Below are 22,149 nucleotides of genomic sequence, written 5' to 3' on the forward strand. Positions count from 1 at the left end.
AGCTGATTTATATCAAGCCGAAAGAGTTGATTGTGATCCATATTGGAGTCCATTGTGATTGCTCGATTAGATCTGTGAAAATGTAGTAATAATGCAGGGACATGCAGACTATATGATTTCTGTGACTTCGAATTGAGTGTCATCACTGCCCTTATTCGTCATCACATTCCGTGAGTTCTGGAATGCTCTGCTCACGCCTTTATGACGTCATCGCATTCCGCTGGCGCAGCTGGTGCAACTTGCTGTGAAGTATTGTATTGTGTTAAAGATACCGGGTGTGTCCGGATGGCGTCATCGAACGTAAACCAGAAGTGACGTTTTCCCGTTCCCTGAACTTCCGACTTGCACGTGTGTTTACTAAACATGTGGACGATTGGGCCCTAAAAGTAATACTTTTACAAACACACGTATCGTTTGTTATCGGGTTGAAACATGGGGAAGCTGAATGTCATGGTGTTGAGATACTTATCTCGAGATGACTTCCGAGTCCTCACAGCGGTAAGTAACGTTAGCTAGCTAGCTAACGTTAGCTAAGCTAACCGGTAACTGCTCAGTCCCAGCTGAGTTAGCCTCTGCTAGCTTGAGTTAGCCGGTGCATGTCACCGTTGCGGTGAGTGAAATGTCGTCAGTGTTGTCAGTGTAGAGTTGACAAAGGTTCACACTTTGACGCCCATCTTAAAACAATACTTGCTTGCCCATGGACCTTGAATAGGTAGTCGGTATTCCTCTTGTCCATACTGGCCCGGAGAGGAACCCTTCCTATTTCACTGTAGTGTTAACGTTACGTGATGGGGGACAACATCCTCAGTTCTCCTCATTCTGTGCCAAAACGTGTTCCAAACAGAGACTGTATATAAGTTAAGCTACAGATGAAGTTAGCTTAGCTCACAGTAGCGCTCCTCATGACAATTAAACTATCAGTCAAATGCCTCTTCGACGACATGTCATCATATTGTTACATTTAAAATCCCAGGCCATGCTCTCATCAAGCGGTGCTCATTTAATGTCAATTCAGCTCTGCAGCACTATTTCTGCTAGCAGGCTTGGATTTAAAGCGCTCTGATCTACTTCTGGTTCTTCATGTGAACGTTTCTGCACACAGGTTGAGATGGGGATGAAGAACCATGAGATTGTTCCAGTGAGTCTCCTGTCCTCCATAGCTAGCCTTAAACACGGCGGCTGCAACAAGGTTCTCAGAGAGCTTGTCAAACACAAACTCGTGGCCTATGAACGCTCCAAAGGTGAGAAAATACACAGGAATGCTCGCTGAACCTCACTAGTCTTGGTGGACATAGTACATTTGGGTCATATTTGTAATGTGGCATGTGTGTGTGGATTTCAGCTGTGCAGGGTTACAGGCTGAACAATGGAGGATATGACTACTTGGCTCTGAAGACCTTGTGCGCCAGAGAAGTTCTCATCTCAGTTGGCAACCAGATAGGTGTGGGTAAAGAGTCGGGTAAGAAAAAAGTTGCATACGTAGTACATAGTCTGCATATGTTCACATAGCCACCTCTTTTTCTTGTACAAATCTCTGTAAAAATCAGGATAGAGGTTGTTGTTTTTACCCATAATAACCATGAAGAAATTCTGAGAAGTCTATCTGTAGTGTTTCAAAAGCCAGTAGTTCGTGCAACGTTTCCCTTGTTGTTGATGTAAATGACTTCTGTTCTCTGTCAGTTTCCCAGGCTGCTTGGACAATGTCAGAAACTCTCTTGTTCACAGAAATGATTGTTTGCGCTCACTTTCTGTAGATATATATATCGTGGCGAGTCCAAACGACGACCAGTACGCTCTGAAGCTTCACAGATTAGGTCGTACCTCCTTCAGGAACCTGAAGAACAAGAGAGATTACCACCAACACAGGAAGAACATGTCCTGGCTCTACCTCTCTCGCCTGTCTGCCATGAAGGAGTTTGCCTACATGAAGGTAACGGAACAAATCAGAGAAAGTTATGTGGACTAGAAAGAAAATGTCACCAGCAATTACTAAAATGTCTCCTAATGTTTCAGGCATTGTATGATCGGGGCTTTCCTGTTCCTAAACCTGTGGACTATAACAGACATGCTGTCGTGATGGAGCTCATCAATGGATATCCATTGTATGTAAACAAGCCATCCTTCTTTCTTGCTTTGTATTTTGCTTTAGTGATAGCAATAGCGCACACATCCTACTCTCTGTTCGTTGTGTAATTTAGAGTGTATTGTTGTCTTTCAGGTCTCAGGTGCATAAGCTGGAGGATCCAGGTGCCCTGTACAATGAGTTCATGGAGCTCATAGTCAAACTGGCCAATCACGGCCTGATTCATGGAGACTTTAACGAGTTCAACCTGATGCTGGACGACCACGACCACATAACTATGATCGACTTCCCTCAAATGGTGTCCACCACACATTTTAATGCTGAATGGTTGGTGTCTGAGTTATACAATTGAAAATGAATGTACACGTACGATTATGAAACAGACATGAAGATGAATCCGTTGTTCACTTTTTCTAACTTTGATTATAGGTATTTTGACAGAGATGTCAAATGTATCAGAGATTTCTTTGCCAGACGATACAATTACGAAAGCGAGCTCTTCCCAACCTTCAAAGACATCAGGTAACTACGCATGGTTATGTTCAGTTGCAATAAAACTCCTGATGTACAAAGAAAGTTGTCTTGGTGTTCATTTCAGATGTGTGATGGAAAAACCTCATGTTGTCTGCTCTGTGTTATTTATTAAACAACTTGATTTTATTTACTTGTTCAACATTTTTCCAAGTGTTTACAAAAATCACATTTTGCATTGATAATTGTTTTATCTTATCGTTATTTGGAAAGCAAGTCTTACATGAACTTTTGTTGTAACTCTTTGTTCCTGCAGCCGCTCTTGTTCTCTGGATGTCGAAGTCTCAGCTAGCGGCTTCACCAAAGATCTGCAGAGAGATGCTGCATTGCTACACCCAGCTGGACCCGAGGGAGAGGAGGAGGACGATGATGATGAAGAGGAGAGCGACGATGAAGAGGAGGTAGAGAAAGAAGAAGAGTGTGGACATGGAGAAATATAAGCATGCAATGCTGGAACTGGAAGGTCTGAAAGTCAGCGACTCGCATGCAGAAGTCCAAAATGAAGAGAACATGAGTGAAAAGGGGGAAGAACAAAAAGAGACTGAGACGACATCTACTGCAAGAAGTGATGAAGAGCCAGATAAGGACTTGGTGGAAGCGTTGAATGAGGCAGTGGATGAGTGTCCAGAGCTGGCAGAACTGTCTGCCTCCAACAAAGAGTTCAAACCCTTCAGGTAAGCACAGTAGGACGTTATCATAATCAAACATGAAAAACATGTAAGATGACATAATGTTTGAATACGCCACACTGTGGTACCACCAAATCATTTTAGGTCTGTTCATACGAATTCCTGGTCGATAAATTTCAGATTATAAAATATAGCATCATTTGCATCAAATTTAGTAAGGATGTTTAAAAACATGCAAATTCTACCCTAACAGTGATTTACTGGTTTTGTTGTGCCATAATAGCAGTTGGGTTTTTTGTGTGTTTTCTCCTGCAGAGACTCAGACAGTCTCCACATGGCAGACCACCGGAGGATGAGGACAGACAGTGAGGGTACAATGGGCAGCATAGGGGGCTGCTCCACAATACCACCGGTAAGAAAAACACAGACACACACACACACACAGGGTCAAGGTGAGAGCGCCATACACTAATACAGTACCATTACACAATACAAACACTCTGAGGTGATCCCTGAATGTTTGGACACTTCACTAGGCGTAGCAATCCCAGTAATCAGTGTTGACAAGAGCTGAAATGTCCTGTAGGTGCTGCTGAAGAGCTTTCACATGGTGTTGCATTTTGTCAAAGAATTTGACGTTTGGCTCGAAGCAGATACAAAATGTCTACACACTGTTTTGCCTGCCTTGCAGAGACAGACAGTGAGTACATTCATCTGTAGTAACCAGCTGCAGCTGTCGTTATCTTTGTGTGTTCTGCAGGAGGTAGTCCGTCAGAAGGTGCGGACGCAGTCCGGCAAACAGCAGAAGGCTGCACAGAGGAGACGTCTGCAGAAAGGAGAAGCCAACTTGGTGACCAAATCCAGGAGAGAGAACCAAGAAAACATCACGTCTAGTCTGGATGGCGCCTCCTTCTGGGGATAACCGCTGTTCATGCGATCTTGCTGACTGACTGTGTATATCCTGTTCCGCCCACCAGGTGGCGGGGTTCTACTGGGAACATCACATTGACATTTTTTTATTTTTAAAGAAATACCTAAAACTTGACATTCTTAAACTAGGCTTGCTCTTACAGATTACTCAAACTTCAACTATATTTACTGTACATTGTACTCATCTATGGTCTATGATATGGCAGCTCTGTATTAATCTGACAGAAAAAAAGGTTCCTAAACAAAAAATAGAATTTTAATAAATTCCCCTGTTTTCATATAACAAAGTAACTTAGAAAATGAATCCAGGCAGAACTTTCTTTTTCCCGTGTTCTTAAATCATAAACATGAGAGATACAATAATTAAGATCAGACTTGGATCAAAAGAACAGTTTTTCTAACTTGTTTCTCAGCTTCTGTACATTCAAAAGAACAGTTTTTCTAACTTGTTTCTCAGCTTCTGTACATTTCTGTACTCTACATAAGTGGAGAGGGTGGACAGCATCAAATTCCTGGAGCTCCACATTACTGAATACCTCACTTGGTCCCTGAACACATCACACCTGGTGAAGAAAGCCCAGCAGAGGCTCTTCTTCCTGAGGAAGCTAAAACAAGCTGGCCTGTTCCCTGAACCTCTGGTTAACTTCTACAGAAGCATGATCGAAAGCATCCTGTGTCAGTGCTTTACTGTGTGGTACACCAGCTGCACAGCAGAGAACAGGAGGGACCTGGCCCGGGTGGTTAGAACAGCACAGAGGATTGTGGGAGTTACCCTGCCTGACCTGGACGCTGTGTATGCTGGCCGTCTCCAGAAGAAGGCCAGAAACATCTGCACAGACATCACTCACCCGGGTCCCTCTCTGTTTGTTCCACTGCCATCAGGAAGGAGATACAGGACCATGAAAACCCCAAACACACGGAACAATTAACCCGATTAGCAGCTCATGATGAATCGTGTGTGTGTGTGTGTGTGTGTAGTTGACCTTGTCAGGTTTATTTTGCTACGTTTTTCAGGTTACAGTTTTAACATTTGTCTTCATTTGTACTGTTTGTGTCCATCCAATTTTAGATTGCCTCAGCTGTCCATCATTTCTCAAGCACCTGATGGATCCTGTTGAGACTAGAGTGAATGAGCATTTGATTGTGTATATATATATATATATATATATATATATCATTTTAACCTACATAGTACTGTGTAATAGTTTAGTACATATGGGGTATAAATAAAGTACTTACTGGGTACTTAATACTCGGACCAATATGTATACAAAGTATCTAAAACTGGTTCCACGTTGACAAACATTAAAATGCTTACATATATAAAAACATTAATATTATATCATAATAATGTACACGAACTGTGAACGGAGACATTCTGCATTGTGAGTACTTTTACTTTGGATACTGTTCGTACATTGTCAGCTAGGTGATTCTACATCTTTCAATGACAACTTTATTATATGTAAACATATTGTAGGTATGTGACAAAAAATTCAAACCACTCAAAAACCTTTAAAATCTACCTGACTGGATTAAGCTTGAAAAAAACAACAAAATGAGACTAAGATTGTTAAAATCCATTGTAAATTAGAGCAATTTTACTTTAAAACAAAAGGTATTTTCCTCTATTGTATAATATAACATATGATAATCTTTTTATCCTCAAAATAAAGTGAAAATGACATGTAATATTGCGTATATGTTGTGATTCACAAACAGCTTCCTCTCAATCGGTGACTGTTTCATCCTTATATTACTCTATTTATATTAAGTAGAAATGTTATTGGTTTATTGTAAAATGAATGTATATGGCATCACAACAATCTCATATTTAAAGTAAATCAACAAATGGAGGATTGTCCTGTTGTAATAAATTTGGAAAGCAGAAAATATACCTAAGCAGCAAATACAAATGAATGAATCAGCAGGTCCCCCGCTGACGCATTAATTAATTACTGCTGGATTACTGAAAGAGCCCAAGGAGGAGTGAGCACAAATACAAGGATATATTAAATTATTGTATCATATTTAATTGGTCCATCACTATGAAAAACCAAAACATAGTTGTACTAAACTCCAAGTTTGAAGCTGTACACTTGAGCAACTTCTTTAAAAGATGACTGTAAATTAAAGGAGACTAACTGGATTTCAGAGTTGTATATCGCATAATTTGATTATTTACACCTGTGCTTTTCCTACTGTGACTCATCACATTTCTTCTATGAAAAAAGATGTATAAATGGTTCTCATACTGTTCATCTTCACTGCAGTTTTGTTTAGTGTATTGGACATTTTTTGCAGCAGACATTTTGACTTGATCATACTGAAGCAGGAAGACCACAGGTGGAATAATGTTAACGATGGCTATGTTTTATTCCCTATGGAGTCAAGCCAGTGAGCCAGCATGTACAGTAACAGGGCTTTGGGATTGGTGCACTTAATTGCATCCAGACATTAATGTTATTAGTTCCACTTGTGCTGTTTGTACTATTACATGTCAAAATGTCTGCGGTGAATAAGGTCTATTTACATTCTTAAAGAGAGACAACAAGAGACAACAGTACGACTACAGAAACAAGAATGAGGGAACACACAATGACTTCAATCTCAGATGACATTGTTTTCTTTTAGTGTATCAGCTTTCTGTCTGCCATGAGCTTTAGTGTGCTCAGTAAAACATGTGTTGCTCACAAATAAGAGGAATATTGTGTGCTTGGAGAGGAGTCAGAAAGTTAACAATCCTCTTCACCTGAAAAACACTCCTAATCAGGGACATGCAGACATTTTGAGTAGCTCAATATTTTTTCTTTTTAATTTGAAACTGATTCTACTGATGTTGCTATAATACATCATATATCTCTCATATACATCTAGATTTACATTAACCATGTACACACACAAATATACTGTATTAACTGTGTCCCAGATCAAATCTACTATGAAGATAGGCCAGAATAAATAGTTTAAATATCTAAAGATAGAATAGTAGCTACATTTACTAGCATGAATGTATCAACAGCTAATAAAGCATCCTTTATAAATGGTTTATTAGTTGTAAACGTTATGACCCTTTATTAATGCCTACTGACATTTGTTTTAAACTGTTATACGTAACGGTACACTTTGTATTCGGCCTTTTGAGGGTTAAATGTGTTTTGTTTTCGATTTTTTTTTTTACAGGAAGTGAAGTACTCACTAGTCTCGCGCTCGGGGGCGTGGTTGGCCGACTTCATGACAGCACTCTTGTTTTGCTAGTGAAACGTTAGCTTGTGTGGCTGGTGCCTTGTTGCGGACTCATTCACTTCGTATGCACACTGACTTAACCGAAGTATTGAACCGAATACGATATTTGTGTGTAACGTTGGTAGCTATCCGTTTAAGGTGTATTCGCTATAACCATTGCTTGTTTTGCAGCTAGATGGCTAGCTAGTCAGTGTGAGCTATGCTGCTAACTTTAGTTTTTAGCATCGCGAGTAGCTAACTCTTAGCATAGAAGACCATACTTCTTTAACGTCAGTAAAGCGGACTTCATTTTCTTCTAAAGGGTAATACCAGCGCCACACAGCTAACTGACTTTTAACGATGGCGTTGGCCGTGGACGTGTCTGCAGAGGAGGGGCCCTGAGAAGTGATTCAGCTGGATGAGTAGCAACAATGTCCTTAAAATCAACCAAAGTGGCCCCGAGTGTTGATTTTGACCACAGTTGCTCCGACAGCGTGGAATATTTGACGCTAAACTTTGGCCCATACGAGCCCGTTCATCGCTGGAGAAGACTCCCTCCGTGTGATGAGTTTGTTGGTGCAAGGTAACATGTTGACAGATGAGTAGGTGCAGTTTAACTGACTTCCACCGGCTTAATCTGCATATGTACAGCCTTTTATTCATCCACCACTTAATTTGCTCTGATTAGGCGCAGTAAGCACACTGTTGTGGCGTACAGAGATGCCATTTACGTATTTGGGGGAGACAATGGGTGAGTAGTACTGGTGGCTTTTCCTGCTTCATTCTAATTGTCCAACACATGAAATACATTTGGCATGTTCTGTCACCAACAGAAAGAACATGTTGAACGACTTGCTCCGTTTTGATGTGAAGGACTGCTCGTGGTGTCGGTAAGTTTGCAGTGAGGCACGATTCCACATTAAAATAAGCAAATAAATGAGTTCCAGACTGAAATGTGATTTATTGCCTTTGTGTGATATTTACTACAGCGCCTTTACCACTGGAACTCCACCTGCTCCCAGATATCATCACTCCGCTGTAGTCTATGGCAGCAGCATGTTTGTTTTTGGTAACTTTTTACAAGCTTATGTTCCTCATAATCACACGTCATTCATGCGACATGTTTAAACTAACGTGATATTGATGCTATTATGGTGAACTTGATATTTTTCAGGGGGCTACACTGGCGACATCTACTCCAACTCAAACCTGAAAAACAAAAATGACCTTTTTGAGTACAAGTTTGCTACAGGGCAGTGGACTGAATGGAAAGTGGAGGGGAGGTAAAGTGTTTTAAGGATTCGTGTTCTAGGACAGATTTTTATATAATCTGTTACAGCTAATCTGTGGCTAATTACTTTAGCTTTTTTTCTGAAGCAAACCTTACATTTATTGGTGTTAATTAGTTTTTTTTAAATCGTGAAAAACTTTCATTAAAGAGCACATAAACAGCCGATTTTCAGTTTCCCCCTGTGGTTGTTTTTTTCTTGTTAACTTTAAATCGCAGGGAATAATGTTTTCTTCTTTCACATGGAAACAGTTATTTTGGGATGCATGATGGGGGCATAACATCTATGTTGAGATCAGTTCAAATCCACCTGTTCCTTTTGTCTCTGTTCCAGCTTGCCAGTGGCTCGGTCTGCACATGGGGCCACGGTCTATAGTGATAAACTGTGGATATTTGCTGGCTATGATGGGAATGCCAGGTATGTTTCACTTTTTATTTGCTTTTGTCACAAGTGACACTTTGTGTTTTGCATATAATATTGACGGATATCTCCCCCCACGTGCAGGCTGAATGACATGTGGACCATCAATCTGCAAGATCGAGAACATGCGTGTTGGGAAGAGGCCAGTATAATACATTTCAATAACTATAACCAGAGGCACATTGAGAGTACAACGCTCACTGTACTGTATGTGATAACGTCCCCGTTTCTGCCTTTGTGTCCATCAGATCGATCAGAGTGGTGAGATTCCTCCATCTTGCTGCAACTTCCCCGTAGCCGTATGCAGGAACAAGATGTTTGTGTTTTCTGGTCAGAGTGGAGCCAAAATCACCAACAACCTCTTCCAGTTTGAGTTCAAGGGCCACATGTGAGTTCAAGATTTTGAGCTTATGACTTACCTCAGTCACTCATCCTGTGGTTGCCAGTGTTACATGGGACCAATCTTTACTCCTTCTCAGATGGACACGCATCCCGACCGAACACTTACTGCGGGGCTCCCCTCCACCTCCCCAGAGACGTTACGGCCACACGATGGTTGCCTTTGACCGTCACCTGTATGTATTTGGAGGTGCGGCTGACAACACTCTGCCCAACGAACTGCACTGCTACGATGTGGACTCTCAGAGCTGGGAGGTGATCCATCCCAGCATGGACAGTGAGGTATGAATCAAATGGATTTACAAAGGGCTGTGTCAACAGACGATAGAAGTGTTTGAATGATGTGACAAGCTTAATTATTACTTGCCCCCCTCAGATGCCCAGTGGGAGACTCTTCCATGCTGCTGCTGTGATTCAAGATGCCATGTACATCTTTGGAGGAACTGTGGACAACAATGTGCGCAGTGGGGAGATGTACAGATTCCAGGTTAGTGTCAAACTAATTCCTTGTTGAAATATAAAAGCACTTGCTCAAAATATTTTTGCATCATTTGGACACTGTGGTCGAAAGTCTTTCCTGTCTAAAGCAAACTGTCACGCTTGTTTTTGAGAGTAACTCTAAAAGTTATATTGCTCTTGAAAATATACCTTTTTTTTCCACTTGCAGTTTTCCTGCTACCCACAGTGCACTCTCCATGAGGATTACGGCAAACTTTTTGAGAATCGTCAGTTCTGTGACGTGGAGTTTATTCTGGGCGAGGTGGGTTTGTGATACTCGGAGGCTAAGCCGCTAAATTGCTGATTTAAAATGACGAGGTGACATTTACATCAACCTACTCGGATGATTTCTAAGCCTGTTTGACTCCTTTTTCTTTTATTGTTTATAGAGGGAGGAGAGAGTCTTGGGGCATATCGCCATAGTGACTGCAAGATGTCAGTGGCTGCGGAAGAAAATCCTGCAGGCTTGGGATAGGCAGCGACAGGTCAGAGCACACTTAGTTTCCTCTGAGACAAGGCAAGACTCTCGGTGTTGTTAGGAGGTATTAATAGACATCAACATGTGATAGAAAATCAGACTGAGGCCTTTGTAGTTCATGTCACTCAACCATCACGCAGACTGAAGACTAGGAAAACCCTGATTTCAAACAATGTCATAAAATGATGATTATCAAATTCCCAGATCTTTACTCCAACATCACAATACTGATATTTAATGTGCACAACTTTCATCATTCAGATATCAAACAGCCATAAACTGACATGAGGTTGGACTGGCAGAAAGCAGAAGAGTTCAGTCCAAATTAGCTTTTCCAGTGAAGGCAGGATGCACCTGTGCCCCATGATCACATATCACAATAGTATTGACAAGTTGAGTGTTTGTTGCGCCACTTTTGTATGGGCAGATAAGGGAAATCAAGGGATTATTTACGGTATCAGTTCCACATTTATGGTAAATTAACCGACTCAGCGCTGACTTTACATACAAATTGAAGCTGCAAACAGAATATGACACAATGACATGCCCATGCAAGAACCCCTGAGTTGTGGTTTCCCGAGTGAGGGCTAACCAATGACTTTAACACAATCACTTTAAATGCAAAGTGAAGTAATTTGTGGCACTCAATACATATCAAGAGTATACTGTATATACTATATGTGGACCCGTTAAATACATGGATTACAAGGCGTTACAATACAGTCCAGTTGTAACTGTAAGAGGTCACTGCTCTAGAGGAACCTCAGCTGTAATGTTAAACATATTGTTAGTTATTAAAGTGTTGCGTAATCTGCTGTCTTTGTGTGCAGAAGGCTAAACAGGACAGCAGCGAGGAAAGTGACGAAGGGGCAGCTGGAAGCCCGAGGGATATCCCAGCAGGCATCAGGCCGATGCTGGAGGTCTCCATCAGAGAGGCGGAGTTCCAGCCTTTCGAGGTCTTAATGCAGTTCCTTTACACGGACAAGATCCAGTACCCACGCAGAGGTACCGCTCTCTTCATGGTGGCTCTGATCAGTCTTAAGAGACAGGAGAAAACCGCTCATTTTCTTTCTTTGTTTGCTCGCCTCCATAGGTCATGTGCAGGATGTTCTTCTAATTATGGATGTATACAAACTGGCCCTTAGTTTTCAGCTTTCCCGCCTCGAGCAGCTTTGTGTGCAGTACATTGAGGCATCTGTCGACCTACAGAACGTCCTCAGTGTTTGTGAAAATGCCAACAAGCTGCAACTGGACCAACTCAAGGTACGTCTGGATGACTGTTAACGACTAATTGTAATTGTGGGCATTGTTGATTAATGTCCTCGTGGTCGAGGACGAAGACGAGAATGATGAAGCTCCCAGGGGGCGCAGGGTGGCGAACAAGAAGAAGCCCACCAAGAAACGTGGGGTGGCGATGATGATGAGGATGAGGCTCCCAAGAAGAATCGAAAAGGGAGCCGAGTGAGGTCACCACACTCGGCTCTCAGCTATGTATCACACATCACGGCAGTGAGCGTCCATCGATGAGAACCTAGTGAACTGCATGTAATCGTGCTGCACTGCTTGGATATCCTGCCTCAATTTTTTGTTCTCTGCATCGGAACTCCTCTGTCTGTCCTTATGAGTTGAAATGGTCAAGGTGAGCTTGGAGTTTACTGCCTTGGCCTCCTGCTTGGCCTCTTTCTCTTTTTTTAACTCGAGCTGCATTCTACTTATTTTAAACCCTTGGTCCTTTATCACATTACAGTTCAGGGCCTCTTTGGTTTTTAAAATTGCATATGAATTTTTCTCCTCCTGAAGACTGGATTGTACTTTTTTGAGGGACGGTTTTAAATAATGAAACTGTTTTTTCAGATCACAAATAGTCTTCTCATTTGTTTCACCAATCAGAATGAGATCCATGTTTTCCTTTTTTAGAAGATCCATGTCGAACAGCTCCTGAACTCTCTTGCACAGGATATGATTCTCTTCTCTCAGGTCATTGTTGACTATTTTCACCTTGTAGTATTCGCGTTTGAGGAGCCTTATCTCAGTGTTGGCTTTGTCTTCATTTCTGTTCTTCGCTTGCTGTAGTTCCATTACTTTATTCTTGTGGTTCACCTCTGCAGCCTGCCTTTCAGCCTCAGCCTCAAGCGATGATGTGTGAGCCATCGATGAGAACCGAGTGAGGTCACCACACTCGGCTCTCATGATGGCTCACACATCATCGCACTGAGCGTCCATCGATGGATCACACATCACACATCATCGATGTATCACACATCACGGCAGTGAGCGTCCATCGATGAGAACCGAGTGAACCGAGTGAACCGACTGAGCCTTCATTACATACGGCTTCACATGTATGTAGGTGCCCTTGCCTGGCAGGTCGGCTGGTGCTGCATCCACTTTCTTTTCCGCCATTTTTTGTGGTGGACTGACTGACATTACACAATTGTAATTGTGGGCATTGTTGATTAATGTCCTTGTGGTCGAGGACGAAGACGAGAATGATGAAGCTCCCAGGGGGCGCAGGGTGGCGAACAAGAAGAAGCCCACCAAGAAACATGGGGGTGGCGATGATGATGAGGCTCCCAAGAAGAAGCGAAAAGGGAGCCGAGTGAGGTCACCACACTCGGCTCTCAGCTATGTATCACACATCACACATCATCGATGTATCACACATCAAGGCAGTGAGCTTCCATCGATGTATCACACATCAAGGCAGTGAGCGTCCATCGATGTATCACACATCAAGGCAGTGAGCGTCCATCGATGTATCACACATCAAGGCAGTGAGCGTCCATCGATGTATCACACATCAAGGCAGTGAGCGTCCATCGATGTATCACACATCAAGGCAGTGAGCGTCCATCGATGTATCACACATCACGGCAGTGAGCGTCCATCGATGTATCACACATCAAGGCAGTGAGCGTCCATCGATGTGAACCGACTGAGCCTTCATTACATACGGCTTCACATGTATGTAGGTGACCTTGCCTGGCAGGTCAGCTGGTGCTGCATCCACTTTCTTTTCCGCCATTTTTTGGTCCCGTAATTGCAGATGCTCGCTCATCATGGTCCTGTACTCTGATTGTGTCTTTTGGAGTTTTATTCGCTCATTTTCAGCCTGTTTGTTGACGCGTTTCCTCCAATTGTTCATATTTTCGAGAACATTTGTCATCCGGGCCTTGAATACTGATTCGTTCTTCTTTTCCTCTTCATATCTTTTAACACATGCCTTTGTCGTGGGTTTGACATCATCCATGTAATGTCTTTTAAACTTAATCATTATTTCTTGGAATTCTTTGTTGGTGCTAGTTTCATCAAAGCAATCCTCTATACGCGCCCTGAATTGCACGTAATCGTGCTGCACTGCTTGGATATCCTGCCTCAATTTTTTGTTCTCTGCATCGGAACTCCTCTGTCTGTCCTCATGAGTTGAAATGGTCATGGTGAGCTTGGAGTTTACTGCTTTGGCCTCCTGCTTGGCCTCTTTCTCTTTTTTTAACTCGAGCTGCATTCTACTTATTTTAAACCCTTGGTCCTTTATCACATTACAGTTCAGGGCCTCTTTGGTTTTTAAAATTGCATATGAATTTTTCTCCTCCTGAAGACTGGATTGTACTTTGTTGAGGGACGGTTTTAAATACTGAATCTGTTTTTGCAGATCACAAATAGTCTTCTCATTTGTTTCACCAATCAGAATGAGATCCATCTTTTCCTTTTTTAGAAGATCCATGTCTAACAGCTCCTGAAGTCTCTTGCACAGGTTATACTTCTCTACTTCCAGGTCATTGTTGATTCCTTTCAGCTTGTAGTATTCGTGTTTGAGGAGCCTCATCTCAGTGTTGGCTTTGTCTTCATTTCTGTTCTTCGTTTGCTCTAGTTCCATTACTTCATTCTTGTGGTTCACCTCTGCAGCCTGCCTTTCAGCCTCAAGCTGTTTTATTTCATATTTAAGAGTGGAAACTACCTCTTCCATTTGCTTTTGGTGGGTCACCTCCATCTCTCCCTTTTGCCTATTGAAGTCAGCTGTCATCTCCAACTTATCAGCTTCATGTGTGAGTGTTTGTTGAGCGACGGTTCTAGTGTGCATTTCCTCATTGCTCTCAAGCTGATATGTGTGCTTTGCGATCATCCTGCGCAGCTCTTCATCCCGAGCTACTATTGCGGATTCGTATTCCGTAGTTTGCATTTCAAAATAAGCCAAATAATCTTGGGAGTTTTGGGATTTTGTGATTAATTCCTTATTGGCCAGTGCCAACTTTAACTCGAGGCCCTGGTTTATATCCTGCAGAGTTCTTACTTTTAGTTTAAGCTTGACCTCTTCAGATGATTCTAGTTTAATTTTGAGCTGATTTATATCAAGCCGAAAGAGTTGATTGTGATCCATATTGGAGTCCATTGTGATTGCTCGATTAGATCTGTGAAAATGTAGTAATAATGCAGGGACATGCAGACTATATGATTTCTGTGACTTCGAATTGAGTGTCATCACTGCCCTTATTCGTCATCACATTCCGTGAGTTCTGGAATGCTCTGCTCACGCCTTTATGACGTCATCGCATTCCGCTGGCGCAGCTGGTGCAACTTGCTGTGAAGTATTGTATTGTGTTAAAGATACCGGGTGTGTCCGGATGGCGTCATCGAACGTAAACCAGAAGTGACGTTTTCCCGTTCCCTGAACTTCCGACTTGCACGTGTGTTTACTAAACATGTGGACGATTGGGCCCTAAAAGTAATACTTTTACAAACACACGTATCGTTTGTTATCGGGTTGAAACATGGGGAAGCTGAATGTCATGGTGTTGAGATACTTATCTCGAGATGACTTCCGAGTCCTCACAGCGGTAAGTAACGTTAGCTAGCTAGCTAACGTTAGCTAAGCTAACCGGTAACTGCTCAGTCCCAGCTGAGTTAGCCTCTGCTAGCTTGAGTTAGCCGGTGCATGTCACCGTTGCGGTGAGTGAAATGTCGTCAGTGTTGTCAGTGTAGAGTTGACAAAGGTTCACACTTTGACGCCCATCTTAAAACAATACTTGCTTGCCCATGGACCTTGAATAGGTAGTCGGTATTCCTCTTGTCCATACTGGCCCGGAGAGGAACCCTTCCTATTTCACTGTAGTGTTAACGTTACGTGATGGGGGACAACATCCTCAGTTCTCCTCATTCTGTGCCAAAACGTGTTCCAAACAGAGACTGTATATAAGTTAAGCTACAGATGAAGTTAGCTTAGCTCACAGTAGCGCTCCTCATGACAATTAAACTATCAGTCAAATGCCTCTTCGACGACATGTCATCATATTGTTACATTTAAAATCCCAGGCCATGCTCTCATCAAGCGGTGCTCATTTAATGTCAATTCAGCTCTGCAGCACTATTTCTGCTAGCAGGCTTGGATTTAAAGCGCTCTGATCTACTTCTGGTTCTTCATGTGAACGTTTCTGCACACAGGTTGAGATGGGGATGAAGAACCATGAGATTGTTCCAGTGAGTCTCCTGTCCTCCATAGCTAGCCTTAAACACGGCGGCTGCAACAAGGTTCTCAGAGAGCTTGTCAAACACAAACTCGTGGCCTATGAACGCTCCAAAGGTGAGAAAATACACAGGAATGCTCGCTGAACCTCACTAGTCTTGGTGGACATAGTACATTTGGGTCATATTTGTAATGTGGCATGTGTGTGTGGATTTCAGCTGTGCAGGGTTACAGGCTGAACAATGGAGGATATGACTACTTGGCTCTGAAGACCTTGTGCGCCAGAGAAGTTCTCATCTCAGTTGGCAACCAGATAGGTGTGGGTAAAGAGTCGGGTAAGAAAAAAGTTGCATACGTAGTACATAGTCTGCATATGTTCACATAGCCACCTCTTTTTCTTGTACAAATCTCTGTAAAAATCAGGATAGAGGTTGTTGTTTTTACCCATAATAACCATGAAGAAATTCTGAGAAGTCTATCTGTAGTGTTTCAAAAGCCAGTAGTTCGTGCAACGTTTCCCTTGTTGTTGATGTAAATGACTTCTGTTCTCTGTCAGTTTCCCAGGCTGCTTGGACAATGTCAGAAACTCTCTTGTTCACAGAAATGATTGTTTGCGCTCACTTTCTGTAGATATATATATCGTGGCGAGTCCAAACGACGACCAGTACGCTCTGAAGCTTCACAGATTAGGTCGTACCTCCTTCAGGAACCTGAAGAACAAGAGAGATTACCACCAACACAGGAAGAACATGTCCTGGCTCTACCTCTCTCGCCTGTCTGCCATGAAGGAGTTTGCCTACATGAAGGTAACGGAACAAATCAGAGAAAGTTATGTGGACTAGAAAGAAAATGTCACCAGCAATTACTAAAATGTCTCCTAATGTTTCAGGCATTGTATGATCGGGGCTTTCCTGTTCCTAAACCTGTGGACTATAACAGACATGCTGTCGTGATGGAGCTCATCAATGGATATCCATTGTATGTAAACAAGCCATCCTTCTTTCTTGCTTTGTATTTTGCTTTAGTGATAGCAATAGCGCACACATCCTACTCTCTGTTCGTTGTGTAATTTAGAGTGTATTGTTGTCTTTCAGGTCTCAGGTGCATAAGCTGGAGGATCCAGGTGCCCTGTACAATGAGTTCATGGAGCTCATAGTCAAACTGGCCAATCACGGCCTGATTCATGGAGACTTTAACGAGTTCAACCTGATGCTGGACGACCACGACCACATAACTATGATCGACTTCCCTCAAATGGTGTCCACCACACATTTTAATGCTGAATGGTTGGTGTCTGAGTTATACAATTGAAAATGAATGTACACGTACGATTATGAAACAGACATGAAGATGAATCCGTTGTTCACTTTTTCTAACTTTGATTATAGGTATTTTGACAGAGATGTCAAATGTATCAGAGATTTCTTTGCCAGACGATACAATTACGAAAGCGAGCTCTTCCCAACCTTCAAAGACATCAGGTAACTACGCATGGTTATGTTCAGTTGCAATAAAACTCCTGATGTACAAAGAAAGTTGTCTTGGTGTTCATTTCAGATGTGTGATGGAAAAACCTCATGTTGTCTGCTCTGTGTTATTTATTAAACAACTTGATTTTATTTACTTGTTCAACATTTTTCCAAGTGTTTACAAAAATCACATTTTGCATTGATAATTGTTTTATCTTATCGTTATTTGGAAAGCAAGTCTTACATGAACTTTTGTTGTAACTCTTTGTTCCTGCAGCCGCTCTTGTTCTCTGGATGTCGAAGTCTCAGCTAGCGGCTTCACCAAAGATCTGCAGAGAGATGCTGCATTGCTACACCCAGCTGGACCCGAGGGAGAGGAGGAGGACGATGATGATGAAGAGGAGAGCGACGATGAAGAGGAGGTAGAGAAAGAAGAAGAGTGTGGACATGGAGAAATATAAGCATGCAATGCTGGAACTGGAAGGTCTGAAAGTCAGCGACTCGCATGCAGAAGTCCAAAATGAAGAGAACATGAGTGAAAAGGGGGAAGAACAAAAAGAGACTGAGACGACATCTACTGCAAGAAGTGATGAAGAGCCAGATAAGGACTTGGTGGAAGCGTTGAATGAGGCAGTGGATGAGTGTCCAGAGCTGGCAGAACTGTCTGCCTCCAACAAAGAGTTCAAACCCTTCAGGTAAGCACAGTAGGACGTTATCATAATCAAACATGAAAAACATGTAAGATGACATAATGTTTGAATACGCCACACTGTGGTACCACCAAATCATTTTAGGTCTGTTCATACGAATTCCTGGTCGATAAATTTCAGATTATAAAATATAGCATCATTTGCATCAAATTTAGTAAGGATGTTTAAAAACATGCAAATTCTACCCTAACAGTGATTTACTGGTTTTGTTGTGCCATAATAGCAGTTGGGTTTTTTGTGTGTTTTCTCCTGCAGAGACTCAGACAGTCTCCACATGGCAGACCACCGGAGGATGAGGACAGACAGTGAGGGTACAATGGGCAGCATAGGGGGCTGCTCCACAATACCACCGGTAAGAAAAACACAGACACACACACACACACAGGGTCAAGGTGAGAGCGCCATACACTAATACAGTACCATTACACAATACAAACACTCTGAGGTGATCCCTGAATGTTTGGACACTTCACTAGGCGTAGCAATCCCAGTAATCAGTGTTGACAAGAGCTGAAATGTCCTGTAGGTGCTGCTGAAGAGCTTTCACATGGTGTTGCATTTTGTCAAAGAATTTGACGTTTGGCTCGAAGCAGATACAAAATGTCTACACACTGTTTTGCCTGCCTTGCAGAGACAGACAGTGAGTACATTCATCTGTAGTAACCAGCTGCAGCTGTCGTTATCTTTGTGTGTTCTGCAGGAGGTAGTCCGTCAGAAGGTGCGGACGCAGTCCGGCAAACAGCAGAAGGCTGCACAGAGGAGACGTCTGCAGAAAGGAGAAGCCAACTTGGTGACCAAATCCAGGAGAGAGAACCAAGAAAACATCACGTCTAGTCTGGATGGCGCCTCCTTCTGGGGATAACCGCTGTTCATGCGATCTTGCTGACTGACTGTGTATATCCTGTTCCGCCCACCAGGTGGCGGGGTTCTACTGGGAACATCACATTGACATTTTTTTATTTTTAAAGAAATACCTAAAACTTGACATTCTTAAACTAGGCTTGCTCTTACAGATTACTCAAACTTCAACTATATTTACTGTACATTGTACTCATCTATGGTCTATGATATGGCAGCTCTGTATTAATCTGACAGAAAAAAAGGTTCCTAAACAAAAAATAGAATTTTAATAAATTCCCCTGTTTTCATATAACAAAGTAACTTAGAAAATGAATCCAGGCAGAACTTTCTTTTTCCCGTGTTCTTAAATCATAAACATGAGAGATACAATAATTAAGATCAGACTTGGATCAAAAGAACAGTTTTTCTAACTTGTTTCTCAGCTTCTGTACATTCAAAAGAACAGTTTTTCTAACTTGTTTCTCAGCTTCTGTACATTTCTGTACTCTACATAAGTGGAGAGGGTGGACAGCATCAAATTCCTGGAGCTCCACATTACTGAATACCTCACTTGGTCCCTGAACACATCACACCTGGTGAAGAAAGCCCAGCAGAGGCTCTTCTTCCTGAGGAAGCTAAAACAAGCTGGCCTGTTCCCTGAACCTCTGGTTAACTTCTACAGAAGCATGATCGAAAGCATCCTGTGTCAGTGCTTTACTGTGTGGTACACCAGCTGCACAGCAGAGAACAGGAGGGACCTGGCCCGGGTGGTTAGAACAGCACAGAGGATTGTGGGAGTTACCCTGCCTGACCTGGACGCTGTGTATGCTGGCCGTCTCCAGAAGAAGGCCAGAAACATCTGCACAGACATCACTCACCCGGGTCCCTCTCTGTTTGTTCCACTGCCATCAGGAAGGAGATACAGGACCATGAAAACCCCAAACACACGGAACAATTAACCCGATTAGCAGCTCATGATGAATCGTGTGTGTGTGTGTGTGTGTGTAGTTGACCTTGTCAGGTTTATTTTGCTACGTTTTTCAGGTTACAGTTTTAACATTTGTCTTCATTTGTACTGTTTGTGTCCATCCAATTTTAGATTGCCTCAGCTGTCCATCATTTCTCAAGCACCTGATGGATCCTGTTGAGACTAGAGTGAATGAGCATTTGATTGTGTATATATATATATATATATATATATATATCATTTTAACCTACATAGTACTGTGTAATAGTTTAGTACATATGGGGTATAAATAAAGTACTTACTGGGTACTTAATACTCGGACCAATATGTATACAAAGTATCTAAAACTGGTTCCACGTTGACAAACATTAAAATGCTTACATATATAAAAACATTAATATTATATCATAATAATGTACACGAACTGTGAACGGAGACATTCTGCATTGTGAGTACTTTTACTTTGGATACTGTTCGTACATTGTCAGCTAGGTGATTCTACATCTTTCAATGACAACTTTATTATATGTAAACATATTGTAGGTATGTGACAAAAAATTCAAACCACTCAAAAACCTTTAAAATCTACCTGACTGGATTAAGCTTGAAAAAAACAACAAAATGAGACTAAGATTGTTAAAATCCATTGTAAATTAGAGCAATTTTACTTTAAAACAAAAGGTATTTTCCTCTATTGTATAATATAACATATGATAATCTTTTTATCCTCAAAATAAAGTGAAAATGACATGTAATATTGCGTATATGTTGTGATTCACAAACAGCTTCCTCTCAATCGGTGACTGTTTCATCCTTATATTACTCTATTTATATTAAGTAGAAATGTTATTGGTTTATTGTAAAATGAATGTATATGGCATCACAACAATCTCATATTTAAAGTAAATCAACAAATGGAGGATTGTCCTGTTGTAATAAATTTGGAAAGCAGAAAATATACCTAAGCAGCAAATACAAATGAATGAATCAGCAGGTCCCCCGCTGACGCATTAATTAATTACTGCTGGATTACTGAAAGAGCCCAAGGAGGAGTGAGCACAAATACAAGGATATATTAAATTATTGTATCATATTTAATTGGTCCATCACTATGAAAAACCAAAACATAGTTGTACTAAACTCCAAGTTTGAAGCTGTACACTTGAGCAACTTCTTTAAAAGATGACTGTAAATTAAAGGAGACTAACTGGATTTCAGAGTTGTATATCGCATAATTTGATTATTTACACCTGTGCTTTTCCTACTGTGACTCATCACATTTCTTCTATGAAAAAAGATGTATAAATGGTTCTCATACTGTTCATCTTCACTGCAGTTTTGTTTAGTGTATTGGACATTTTTTGCAGCAGACATTTTGACTTGATCATACTGAAGCAGGAAGACCACAGGTGGAATAATGTTAACGATGGCTATGTTTTATTCCCTATGGAGTCAAGCCAGTGAGCCAGCATGTACAGTAACAGGGCTTTGGGATTGGTGCACTTAATTGCATCCAGACATTAATGTTATTAGTTCCACTTGTGCTGTTTGTACTATTACATGTCAAAATGTCTGCGGTGAATAAGGTCTATTTACATTCTTAAAGAGAGACAACAAGAGACAACAGTACGACTACAGAAACAAGAATGAGGGAACACACAATGACTTCAATCTCAGATGACATTGTTTTCTTTTAGTGTATCAGCTTTCTGTCTGCCATGAGCTTTAGTGTGCTCAGTAAAACATGTGTTGCTCACAAATAAGAGGAATATTGTGTGCTTGGAGAGTCAGAAAGTTAACAATCCTCTTCACCTGAAAAACACTCCTAATCAGGGACATGCAGACATTTTGAGTAGCTCAATATGTTTTCTTTTTAATTTGAAACTGATTCTACTGATGTTGCTATAATACATCATATATCTCTCATATACATCTAGATTTACATTAAACATGTACACACACAAATATACTGTATTAACTGTGTCCCAGATCAAATCTACTATGAAGATAGGCCAGAATAAATAGTTTAAATATCTAAAGATAGAATAGTAGCTACATTTACTAGCATGAATGTATCAACAGCTAATAAAGCATCCTTTATAAATGGTTTATTAGTTGTAAACTTTATGACCCTTTATTAATGCCTACTGACATTTGTTTTAAACTGTTATACGTAACGGTACACTTTGTATTCGGCCTTTTGAGGGTTAAATGTGTTTT

The 22,149-nt window shown here is 41.5% G+C and overlaps 2 protein-coding genes across 2 annotated transcripts; both read left to right on the forward strand.

Moving 5' to 3' along the window:
* The first annotated feature begins 400 nt into the window (after positions 1-400).
* LOC306778210 (serine/threonine-protein kinase RIO2-like) lies at positions 401-6,335 on the forward strand. Its single transcript, XM_079269646.1, is given in 11 exon segments — positions 401-498; positions 1,103-1,241; positions 1,343-1,459; positions 1,755-1,930; positions 2,014-2,102; positions 2,219-2,410; positions 2,513-2,605; positions 2,871-3,021; positions 3,023-3,288; positions 3,559-3,655; positions 4,004-6,335. Coding segments are annotated over 11 exon segments (1,548 nt in total). The 5' UTR covers positions 401-432; the 3' UTR covers positions 4,166-6,335.
* A 1,101-nt stretch (positions 6,336-7,436) lies between these two features.
* On the forward strand, positions 7,437-18,009 carry LOC306778609 (leucine-zipper-like transcriptional regulator 1). The gene is made up of 21 exons (XM_079270205.1): positions 7,437-7,981; positions 8,087-8,149; positions 8,232-8,288; positions 8,388-8,467; positions 8,573-8,681; positions 9,021-9,104; positions 9,192-9,249; positions 9,356-9,495; positions 9,587-9,788; positions 9,883-9,993; positions 10,174-10,266; positions 10,394-10,489; positions 11,313-11,487; positions 11,576-11,745; positions 15,922-16,060; positions 16,162-16,278; positions 16,574-16,749; positions 16,833-16,921; positions 17,038-17,229; positions 17,332-17,424; positions 17,690-18,009. Exons 1-21 carry the CDS (start codon positions 7,830-7,832, stop codon positions 17,871-17,873), a joined length of 2,580 nt encoding a protein of 859 aa, XP_079126331.1. The 5' UTR covers positions 7,437-7,829; the 3' UTR covers positions 17,874-18,009.
* The last annotated feature ends 4,140 nt before the right edge of the window (positions 18,010-22,149 follow it).

The sequence above is a fragment of the Melanostigma gelatinosum genome, assembly GCF_949748355.1.
Source record: "Melanostigma gelatinosum genome assembly, chromosome: 6".
In the NCBI taxonomy this organism is placed as follows: Eukaryota; Metazoa; Chordata; class Actinopteri; order Perciformes; family Zoarcidae; genus Melanostigma; species Melanostigma gelatinosum.